Source organism: Triticum aestivum, chromosome 5A (genome assembly GCF_018294505.1).
Source record: "Triticum aestivum cultivar Chinese Spring chromosome 5A, IWGSC CS RefSeq v2.1, whole genome shotgun sequence".
NCBI classification, from domain to species: Eukaryota; Viridiplantae; Streptophyta; class Magnoliopsida; order Poales; family Poaceae; genus Triticum; species Triticum aestivum.
Genome location: NC_057806.1, coordinates 390646638 through 390658442, shown reverse-complemented (window position 1 = coordinate 390658442; position 11805 = coordinate 390646638). Strand labels below are relative to the sequence as shown.

General features: G+C 51.4%; 1 protein-coding gene across 1 annotated transcript; it reads left to right on the top strand.

Annotated features, from left to right (window-relative positions):
• Window positions 1-8228: 8228 nt before the first annotated feature.
• On the top strand, window positions 8229-9521 carry LOC123106973 (cysteine-rich receptor-like protein kinase 25). Its single transcript, XM_044528993.1, has 4 exons — window positions 8229-8435; window positions 8533-8764; window positions 8858-8990; window positions 9138-9521. Exons 1-4 carry the CDS (start codon window positions 8252-8254, stop codon window positions 9420-9422), a joined length of 834 nt encoding a protein of 277 aa, XP_044384928.1. The 5' UTR covers window positions 8229-8251; the 3' UTR covers window positions 9423-9521.
• The last annotated feature ends 2284 nt before the right edge of the window (window positions 9522-11805 follow it).

The window sequence follows — 11805 nt, the reverse complement described above, 5'->3', positions numbered from 1 at the left end:
CCGGCCCGCGGCGACCGCCGTTCCCGCTCGCCCTCACGCCACTCCTCTCCGCGGGGGGAGCCCCGCGACCGGGGCCGGTCTCCGGCTCGGGAGGCTAGGCCGCCCCCTCGGCGTCGGTCCCCCTCGCCGACCCGGCGCGGGACCGGTCCCCTTCGCCGCCCCGCCCGCTCCCATCCAACAACGACGCCGACGCTCCCCCCTCCCGCCGCTACCAGCCCCCCCCCCCCCCGCTCCCAGGCTGCGTTTCCGCCGGCCAACGGCGGCAACGGCAACCGGGGACGCCCGGGATCCAAGAAGAAGAAGAAGAAGAAGGGCCCGCCGCGCCCACAAGTCGCCACCTCCACCGCTACCGCAGCTCCTCCTCCGGGTACCACCGCCTCGGCCGTGGCTCAGCCGTGCTTCAACTGCGGCCTGACCGGACACTTCCAGGTGGCGTGCCCCAACCCACCGACGTGCTACCTTTGCAAGGATACCGGGCACCCCGCGATTCTCTGTCCGGACCGCCCGGTGTCGGTGGAGCTCATGATGTATGGGCACGGCATCGAGGACTTGGCCTTCTTCCACATCGAGGTGCCCGAGCTCGCCCCGCCTTCCCCCTCGCTGCTGGCTTTGGTGACGGTTGTGGGCGAGGCCGTCGCCACCCCGGAGTTGATTGAGGCTGAGCTCAACCACTTGTGCAGATGCACGTGGGACTGGCAGGTGACCCCCACGGCTCCCAGCTCCTTCTCAGTGGTCTTCCCTGACGCGATGAGCATGGGCTTCTGCACGCGCAGCAACAACATCACCCTGGCTCTCAACGACATCGTGGTGAACATCTCTGAGCCGCAGTGGGATCCCAGAGCCGTCGCTACCCTGGACACGGCTTGGCTCCTCATCTCCGGCCTCCCTGATGTTGCCCGTTCCGAGCGGGTCATCCGCAGTATGTCCAAGATCCTGGGCAGGGTGGTGGTGGTGGACGAGCTCTCCCTGCGCAAGGAGGAGGAGGTCCGGGTTAAGGTGAAATGCCTGGACTCCTCCAAGCTCCACGTCACGATCCGTGTCTTCTTCAACGATGACGGCTACGACCTCAAGATCCGCCCCGAGCCTCCGTCCCACGTCGGCCGCCCACGCCTCTCTGCTGGCGGCCTCGTGGGGGGGCCCTGCTGATGCTGACGACTCTCACCACCGCCGCTCGCGCTCCTCCCGCTTCGACGACCCGGCCGAGGATGAGGATGAGTCGGAGCACTCTCGCTCCCTGTCTCGGGACCCCCCAACCCTCCTGCGGGTCGGGGCGGGTCGGGGGCGGGGCGTACCCGGGTGTCGGCCACCGATCTCGTGGTGGCCCTCCGCCTGGCCACCCCTCTGGTTCCCTCCCCGTCTTCGTCGGCGTTGACCGGCGTCATCTCCAGCGTGAGTCTCCTCGTCGCCCCTCCATCGTCACCCCGCTCCCCCGACGCCGCCTCTGCCCGCCGCCTCACGCCACCAGGGGCTGCGCCCACGCCCTCCGCCGACTCACCTTCCCCGGTGTCTTCCGGGGTTGGTGGTGTTGAGGAGCCCGTCGCCCTTGCCCCGTCTGCCCCATCTCCTCCACCCTCGGGGGCCGCGGTCGGGGCGGCGCTGGGGTCGGCCGATCCTCACCCCGCGGCGGTGCCGTCCAGCTCCCACCTCGCCTCGCCGGCCTCTCCTGACGCCTCGGTGGCAGTGGACGTCTCCTCCCCGGCCTCCGCGCACCCCCCTCCGACGGTGGCGTACGCCAGGAGGCCCCGCTCCACCTCGATGCCGGTGACGTCCTCTCGCCGCAGCGCCCGCCTGGAGGCGTCGCGGCCGGGCGACTCTCCTGCGCCTTCCGTCGCCGAGCGGGCGGAGCTCCACGCCGCGGTCCGGAACCTCGAGTCAGGTGTGGATCCCGCCCCTCCCAGTTCCTCTCGTTGCTCCTTTTCTGCTCTCGAGGCCGCCCCCCTCAGTCACCTCGCTAAGGTGGCCAATGACTCGGCCATTGTCTTCAGGGGGGAGGTCGGTCCCCCCTTAGAACAGATCGCGGCCATTAGGGCCCGGGAGATCCTCGACGGCAGGCTGGCTGAGACTCGTGCCCGCCTGCTGCGGCCCCCGGCTCCGGCTCCTCCGGTGGCCGACGGGATTATCCGTGGACGCACTCGGTCTCGCACTGCCGTCCTTCGCGCGCAAAGCGCCTCTCGTGTTCTGGGGTCAAGCAGCCCCCCGATGGGGGTTTATATGCGGGCCCTTTTCTGGAACCTCCGCGGCTTCGGCCATGATGGTCGTCGCCGCCAGCTCATCGAGTACATCCGGGATGAACATATTGACATTGTGGCCATCCAAGAAACCCTCCGCTCTGAGTTCACCCTGCAGGAACTTGAACATTTGAGCCCCCACCTCTTCGCGTGGCACTGGCTCCCTTCTAGTGGGACCTCAGGCCACTCGGGTGGCATCCTCTAAGGGGTTAAGGATACCACATTTGAGGTGGGAGGCATGGATAGAGGGGAATTTTTCGTTAGTATGGAGATCTTCGAGCGGGCCCTGAACTTCAAATGGGAGGTCATTGTTGTCTACGGACCGGCGGACCACCGCCGCTCCCCGGCGTTCCTTGACGAGCTGCAGCTGAAGATCTCTAACTCTCCCCTCCCAGTTTTAGTGGGGGGTGACTTCAATCTCATCCGATCCCCGGATGAGAAGAATAATTCCCGGATTAATTTCCCCCGGATGCAATTATTCAACGATTGGATCGCGGAGCTGGGGCTCCGTGAGCTTGACCGGTCAGGTGCCAGATTCACTTGGACCAACCGGCAAGCTGTACCGACACAATCCGTGCTGGATCGTGTCCTAGTTTCCCCGGAGTGAGAATTGCGATGCCCCTTGGCATCGCTCCGGGCAGTCACCCGGATTGGCTCCGATCATGTCCCCCTTCTCCTCTCCACCGCCGACGAGCGCCCCCCCCCCCTCCCCGCCGCGGTTCCGGTTCGAGCTCTTCTGGCTCAATCAGACCGGCTTCCGGGAGGCCGTCGTCGCCCGCTGGATTTTCGCTAGGTCGGCACCCCATCGCTCCATGTCCGCGGTCGATTCATGGCACTTTTTTGCCAAGCTAGCCCGCCAGTTCATGAAGGGTTGGGGGGCTAATCTTGGCCGGGACCTTAGAGAGCGCAAGAAGTCCATCCTGATTGCTATTCAAACCCTGGATGCTCGCGCGGACTCGACCGGGCTCTCCTCGGACGAGTGGCTGATTCGTTACGACCTGGAGGACCAGCTCTCCACCATCTACACGGATGAGGAGGCGTACTGGCGCTTGCGTGGTACCCAGAGGTGGGTGCTACAGGGCGATGCCAACACCGCCTATTTCCAGGCGGTCGCGAACGGCCGGCGCTGTCGCAACTCCATCCACTGCCTGTGGGATGGAGACTCGTCGTTAGTTCTTCCAGCGGCCATCCGCTGTCATGTGGATGGCTTCTATAGGGCCTTATTTACCCCCACCCCGCGCGGTGGGGCTAGTCTCGCCCCCGACATTTGGTCGGGCGCGCATGTAGTCTCGGCTGAAGCCAATGCGGCTTTGGTTGCCCCCTTCAGCGAGGAGGAGGTCCTCACTGCCATTAAGGGGATGAACCCCTCCTCGGCCCCGGGACCTGACGGTCTTCCAGTGGCTTTCTTCAAGACGTTCTGGCCGACCATCAAGCTGGAGGTCATGGCTCTCTTTGAGAAATTCTACTCGGGCTCCATGGACCTGGGTCGCCTTAATTATGGGGTGGTGACCCTCATCCCCAAGGTCCCGGGCGCCTCCGATATTCGTCAGTTCCGCCCCATCACAGTGATTAATGTGATTTTTCGGATCCTGGCTAAGGGGTACGCCAATAGGGTGACCCTCCTTGCGGACACTATCACCCACCCAAACCAATCCGCCTTCATTCAAGGCCGATTTATCCTGGATGGGGTGTTGGTGTTCCACGAAGTGCTCCACGAGGTCCGCCTGAAGCGCCATAGGGCGGTCTTTCTCAAGTTGGACTTCCACAAAGCCTACAACACGGTGCGCTGGCCGTTCCTGAGGGAAGTCCTTCTTCGCAAGGGCTTCGATGACCGTTGGGTGACCCAAGTCATGCAGCTCGTCTCTTGTGGTTGGACTGCGGTGAACATCAACGGCGACATTGGGCCCTTCTTCCCTACCCTCTGCGGGGTCCGGCAGGGAGATCCCTTCTCGCCGTTCTTGTTCAACATGGTTGTGGATGCCTTGGGAGGCCTTGTCCCGCAGCTTGTTGGAGGGGGAGGGGTCTCCCTTCTACAATACGCGGATGACACCATTATTATGGTCGAGGGGTCTGCCTTAGAGATCTCCAACCTGAAGTTCCTTCTTCTGTGCTTCCAACAAATGTCGGGCCTCACCATCAACTTTGATAAGAGCGAAGTGATGGTGCTCGGTTACCCCTCTGAGGACGCACAGTCCATTGCCGACCGGCTTAACTGTCGGCTAGGTTCTTTCCCCACGACCTATCCGGGGATCCCCATTAGTGACTCGCGCCTCACCGTGGCGGACCTCCGCCCCACGGTGACCCGTATGCAACATCGCGTAGAGCCCTGGAAAGGGCGTTGGCTATCGAAGGCGGCGCGCGCGATCCTTATCAACTCATCGCTAGCCAGCCTCCTGTGGTTCCTTATGAGCTTCTATAGCCTTCATGAAACGCTCCATAAGGAGGTCGCCAAATACCAGTCCAGATTCTTCTGGGCTGGGGAGGAGGGCAAGCAGAAATACCACATGGTCAGCTGGCCAGACATCTGCAAACCCAAAGACCAGGGCGGTCTTGGGATTCTGTCCTCTCGGCGCATGAACATCGCCCTCTTGAGCCGCTGGCTCTGGCGCATCGCCAATGGGGACGGTGGCCTCTGGCTTACTATCATCCAGAATAAGTACCTGCGTGGACAGCCACTGGCGTTCTGCCAACGCTCGGGCGGTTCCCAGTTTTGGCAGGCCGTCGTCCGGCTGCTTCCGGTCTTACGTATAGGCACTTCCATCTCTGTGGGCTCTGGAGCTTCGACCTTGTTCTGGCTGGACAGGTGGCTCGGAGGCTCCCCTCTAGCCGCCCGGTTCCCCATCCTCTTCGACATTGTAGTTGACCCTCGGGTCTCAGTCGAGGCGGCCCTTATTGACTTAGGGCGCCTCGCGTTCCGCCGCCCTTTTGGCCCCGCTGAGGTGGCTGCCTGGGATGTCCTCCTCCAGGATATCACCCTGCTACCTATGGACGTGGCAGATTCTCCGGACTCCATCTCCTGGCGCCTAGACCCCTCCGTCCGCTTCTCCACCAAATCCCTCTACGCGGCCATTGCCCCTTCGTCAGCCCCAGAGCCCTTTGGTCTTATCTGGGACATCCGCCTCCCACTTAAGATTCGGATCTTTCTTTGGCAATGGATCCGCGGCCGCCTCCCGACCGGCGTTGAGGTTCTTAAGCGCCATGGTCCTGGCGATGGAATGTGCCCCCTGTGTGGCACGGTAGAGGACGCTAATCACATCTTCTTCCTGTGCTACACGGCACAGTTCCTTTGGTCTTGTTTCCGCGAAACGGTTGGGGGACAGTGGTGCAACACCAACTTCCCTGACCTGCTTGCGGAAATTCAAGCCTCCCCCCCTCGCTACAGACATATTAGATGGCTGTGCGTCGGGGTTCTAGCCTGGACCCTGTGGACGGTTCACAATAAGCTTGTCATTCAGAAGGTGCCCCTTCGGCGTGCGACTGACTCCATCTTTAAAATGTGTGGTTACTTGCAGCTCTGGCGGCCGCTTAGCCGCCCGCAGGACCGGGACGCATCGACAGACTCCTCACCGACCTCCGTTCGTTGGCCTTTCGCCTGGCGCCTCCGCTCCCGCCGCCACCACCGGAGCCCGACTAGAGGATGTTTCCCTCCTGGCGCTTGTGCCTTTGTGTGTGTGTGTGTTGGGCTTGTTGAGCTGTGCCCTCAGCAGTAACCCTTGTTGCTTGCTGGTGCTTGGACTTTGTGTGCGTGTGGGCTTTGTGTTTGTGTGAACCTTGTTGGATGTTGGCTTTGGCATTTGCTTTATATATAAAGCGGGGCGCGAGCCTTTTTCGGTAATACTAGTCACGTATGCTTGAAATTTGTTTTGTTGTTTCAGGACCAAGGAGGAGTGCTGACATCATCTACCAGCCACTCAAACTCTGAAGCTCGGTGAGTTGTTAGCAAGCACAAGGAAATAGAGATACTTAATCTGTTGCTTGGTTACTGCAAGAAGTGGCCACAACATTATTTCTGAAACATTTTGTTACATACATAAAATAGTTACTTTTATCTCTTAACCATGAATTTTCAGGACTGAATGTAGTTTATGGCCTGTTGAATTAGAAAGATCGCAGACATGCAGGAGCGCTGAGTCCATTGCAGTTGAGGAACACCAGCTAACAAGTAATTCTTTCAGTTAACTGTTTATGGAGTTGGGATCTTGAATTTGATATATTGCATTGTATTGTGTACTAGTAGGTTTTAGGGAGAGGTAGGGGAAGGGCTATCACCCCAAAAGCAAGATAGAAGAGTTGCTCTTCTAATTCTTGCTGGATTTATTACTCATAGGGGTTGCTCTTTAACAATCTGATATAAGTAATAGATCATGGATCTTCTGATTGACTCGAGTCCCAAGTTAATATCTCTTCCTAATTTAAATGATAAACTATGTAACCGAGAGATGGGATCTTAACCCATAAGTGGGAGCTGATTTCCTTGCCATGGGGCCATGTACTTTCATAAGTTCAACCTTGCCAAATGTTTACTGAACTTTCCAAAGTACAACTTCATGCCCCGTATGATTCTTCTTGAACATGGTTTAATGAAAGTATATTCCTATTACTTTTTCTGATATTGCTCATGAGTCATGTGTATAACATATTTAATTGAGTTTTAATTCAGGTCACCAGGAAATTGCTGAACCTTTTGCCAGGAAGCAGAGGTTCCGGTGGGGTCACTGTTTGCCCTGGAAAATGGTAGAAACAGCTCCTTGTATTCATGAACTCAACGGACCAGGTACTAGCTACAAGCACCAACTCAACATCAATGGATACTGAAGATAATAGAATCAATAAATGAATATTTAGACATATTAGTTTTAACATTCGGCAAAACCCATCAACTTTCAAAGGAAACTACAGTCTGCATCACAAACAAGCAAAACTCATGGTGCATTCCCTGCAGGGTTTTCAGGTTTCCATTTCTCCCAATTATTGGCTGCTACAAATAATTTTGCATTCCGATGCAAAATTAGAAGTTGTGGATATGCTGATGTGTATAAGGTACATAATGTGAATGTGCTTTTGAAAAAAAAAATCTTTTTGGATCTAGGAGAAAAAAATCCTTTTTATCTTCTTGTATTATTCTTCGCAAGTATATTCTTAATGGTCCAAATCTTGTTGCACTTTTAAATGCATAACACACAATCATCATAACTAAATTTTTACAACAGTGAACGTCACAACAAAACTTCCCTGGTTTATTCACTGGTATTTTTAGTGTTTTTTACTGATGCTGTTACCCTTTTAAGATAATCGAATTACCAGTGCAAAAAATTGTTTGGGCATTACATCAGCAAACACACATTTGCTCCTTTACTTTCATATATTCAAACATCATGAAGTGATCAGTTCATTAATTAAAAATTCCCTGTCCCCCTGCTTCTGATTTAGCTACCTCAAGTTTATAAAAGATCTGACAAGACATGTCTTGACATATGTAAATCAAGTTTCATCAGCCCTGGCTAATAATGGCATGCAAAAAAAGGTGCATCCACAACACCTTTACCTTTGCATACGACACATTAAACTTTATTCTTTCTGAATTTTTCCTAAACAGCATAGCTCTGATATTGAGTTTTGAGAGGTGAAAGATTGCATGCTGCTTGTTAAAGATAGATATCCATTCCCCGGATGAAGGTTCTAACATGCCAATTTAGACATATTTCTACCAGAGAAATTCTTACTTGTAATTAGTTTTAACATGGATTAAGATATGTACATATGTATGTCACCTTTTGTTTTGTTATCTGCAAAAGGAGCACAATCTTAAAGAATTTCTACATAACATGGATGTAAAATCGAATACTGTATTGAGCCGAAATGTACATGTCTAGAATCGAATGGTTATCTGGCATACATCCAACCTAGATGCTCCCTTTTTTTTGGAAATCTTTGCAGCAGTACTAAATCACATACCGACAAATTGTCGTAGATAAACCTAGTGTTGATGCTTGCAGGGACGATTGGACAGTGGACTTGAAGTCATGATCAAAAGATTTTATCAAAATAACTCCCATTCTTCACTCACATTTGAAAATGAAGTCCGCTTTCATGCAAAGCTTCTACACAAAAACGTTGCTAAGCTCATTGGATGTTGCAGTGAAAGAGGAGAAGCACTTTTAGTCTATGAATCTCTGCCAAATGGGTGTTTGTCTGACGCGGTAACTGGTATGTCTCTTCTAAGTTGTTCTTATAGGTCACTGTGGACCTTTTTCACTTAGTTTGTTCTCTCACGATTGTGACGATAAGTATCTCACTGGCACAGGAACAAGGGTGTTGCTCAACTGGTCTGAGCGCTTCAAAATAATTTTAGGGATAGCCCGTGGGGTGGCCTATCTACATGATTGCTGTGGGATACAAATTATGCATGGGGATTTAAATCCACAAAGGATTCTCTTAGATTCTTATATGACTCCTAAGATTACTGATTTTGCTTTTGCAAAAGTGTGTAGTCCGGATGGGCGTGAAAGACACAAGCGTAGTTTACTCGGTACAAGGTATGAACTTATCAAGTTCACGGTAAAGCCTTTGCTCTATCACCTCATGTATTTTCTTCATCTTCATATATTTTTGTATTTGTTTGGTTCTAGGGGTTATATGGATCCTGGATATGTTATTAACCGTATTTACTCAGTGAAGAGTGACGTGTATAGCTTTGGTATCACTCTTCTTGAGATAATTACTGCAAAGAGGCCCGATGCACTTTTCAAGGATGCAGGTGATGTAAGTACATGTGCTAACTGATGTCCTCTGCAAATAGAATTCCTTGGATGTACCAACCCATTTTCTTTGTTCATATATCGGATTTTACTAAATAGGGGCACTCAAGTAATATAAGAAGAATTGCCTTTTGTATTTATGATGCTGCAGCTTCTCAGATTGCCGACAATGGCAGAATCAATGGAGATGTACCACATGATAGATCCAGCATTGCATGGTGAATCAAGAATGACCGAGATAATGAAATGCATTCAGATCGCATTATGGTGCTCCAGGCCCAATGCGGGAGACCGGCCCAGCATGTGGGATGTTCTTCTGATGCTCAGCTGCGAGAATGCAACCTTACGTGTGCCGGAGCCATTCCAGAGCCAGTGTGACACACAGGAGCTGTGTGAAGGGGTGCTATCGGATTCAGAGATAACTGAACCAAGATAGTATGTGCGATTCAAGGCCACAGATTTCATCGGGCTCTACATGGCGCGCAGAGGATATTTAGTAGTAGTAGTAAATTTTTTAGTTGAGTATTTGCGCATCAATGGAGCGATGATATGCGTACATAACCATTTCTTTTTGCACGTGCGTGTCACTGGTTATGATCGCATGAATCTCCTCAGTTTCTCACCCAATACCCTGTAGTGTAGGTGTGCATCGTGATGTTTATTCTGACTTTAAAGAGAAGGTTATACTGTAGATGTGTGAATCTTGCAATGTACACCATGTTTCATCTTGATCGTATCGTCGTGCAAAACTCAAGCCGTCCATTGCACGATGACCCTGCCGCTGCGACCGAATAGCGCTTGCCGCGTTGCTTTGTGGCACTGGCATGTAACGTGTCCTACGGAGGCCGTTCCTCCTTCACTCCCCTTGTGGCGACATCCGACGGCGAGCGTTTGTTCGTTAAGGCCGTACCCGAAGCAAATCGGTAACGCTTACGTGGATGCTTAGAGAGAAGTCTGAGGGCGGCCAGGCGAGAAGGCAGCGTAGGACTATAGGTGGAAGCCAGGAAGGGGCACATCGGTGCGTGGAGAAGTAAGTAGAGGCGGCGGGGTCACGCCAGCGCGCGCTGGAGTTCGCTCCTTCAGTCCAAGCCTCAGTCACTATGGGTATGTTTGGTAGGGTATATGAGGGCAAAAGTTTCCAATCCGACCCACTTTTGCTTGTTTGATAGGGTGTATGGGCTCATTTGAGCTATGCTTATCTGATGCATAAAAGTGCCCTCAGCCATGCTCATCTCATGCACCCCAGACAGGGTGCATGGAGGCAACTATGCTGGCCCTGACACTCGTCCTCACCGACCAGACCACGTTCAGATATGTTTATTTTTCAAAAAGAATCAGAATTTCAAAAATTGTTTAAATTTTCAAAAAACTTTAGAATTTCAGAAAAAATGAAAAAAAGTTGAATTAAAAAAAACATAATTTCAAAATTTGTTCAAATTTTCAATAAATATTTGAAATTTCAATTTTTCTAAAAAATTCATAAATGTTCGGAATTTCAAAAGGAAATCAAAATTTGTTTGAATTTTGAAAAACAATAGAATTTTATTTTTTTATAAAATATTCAAATATTCAATTTTTGTTTAAATTTTCAAAAAACTCGTAATTTCAAATATGTTCAAATTAAAAAAAAGAATTTCAAAATTTATTTTAATTTTCCAAAAAAGTTTAGAATATCAAATTTTATTTAAATTTTCAAAATATGTTTAAATTTGTGTTGACATTTTTTCGATTTTGTTCATCATTCAAAAAAATATTCAGAATTCGAAATTGTTCAGCATGTCTAAACACATGCGGGCTGACAAACAAAATCTCAACTCAGCATGTCTCAGCACATACATCTATATACCAATATAAAAAGACCCAAAGGGGCAGATCCAATTGATCTCGGCCGTCAAACTAAGTCAATCCAACGACCTACACTGCTCTAATGGCGAGCGTTCAACATATTTAACGTGCAATTAATATCATACCAACTATTGCATTAATCATAGAATTAACACACAAATAATATCATACCTAATATCTGCATGCAATTAATATATTGCCTAAATATTAACGTGCGTTGCACGGGTGCATTTACTAGTCACTGCCAAACAACAGCAACTGCATGGACCCAACATGTCTACACTCAGCATGTATGAGATGAGAACAACTAGACTAGGTCCATACATGCTACCAAACACACCCTACCTGATGTCGGAGCGAAGAAGCTCGGCACCCCGTGGACCGTGGTGCCGCCCCCTTAGCTTATCCAATGTAAGCGCCTAGCCAAGCGGCAAGGAGCGCAGGCGGCGGCGACGGCGACGGCCAGTGACGGTGCACCGCTTGGTTGGCGGCCTATTGCGTCTGAACTGAAGCAGAAGGCGCCCTTGATGCATCAGAGCTTGGGCCTCCTTAACGGTGTTGGCGTACGTTGTCTTGCCGTCTCCCTGCGCTGAGAGTGTTCGACGAAATGACCCTGAATGTTGTTCAGCTGGAAAGCAGGTTCCACCACCAAACCACGTAGTACGTCGGACCAAGGAAGCGGCAGCACAAGAAAAAACTGCTTAAGTACCTGTAGTGATTCAATTTTTCCCTATTTTACCTGTCCATTTCTTATGGCCGTGCTAGCGTTCTCCCATTTGCATGGCTAGATATTTCGTATAATGTAGATGTCTTCATCAAATATAGATACATTTGCCTTATCTCTACTTCTATAAAAGACTCAGTTTGTGATGATGGTGTATCTGTTATCCGTCATTTCTGATCATTAAATCTACATCTAATGGCCGTGAGGTAAGTTATGGCATTTTTGCAACAATAACCCACTTCTCTGCTTC

Coding starts and splice junctions, on each gene's coding strand:
- LOC123106973 (XM_044528993.1), top strand. CDS start 8,252: ATGATCAAAAGATTTTATCAAAATAACTCCCATTCTTCACTCACATTT. Junction 8,436..8,532: donor TTTGTCTGACGCGGTAACTG/GTATGTCTCTTC, acceptor TCACTGGCACAG/GAACAAGGGTGTTGCTCAAC. Junction 8,991..9,137: donor TTTTCAAGGATGCAGGTGAT/GTAAGTACATGT, acceptor ATGATGCTGCAG/CTTCTCAGATTGCCGACAAT.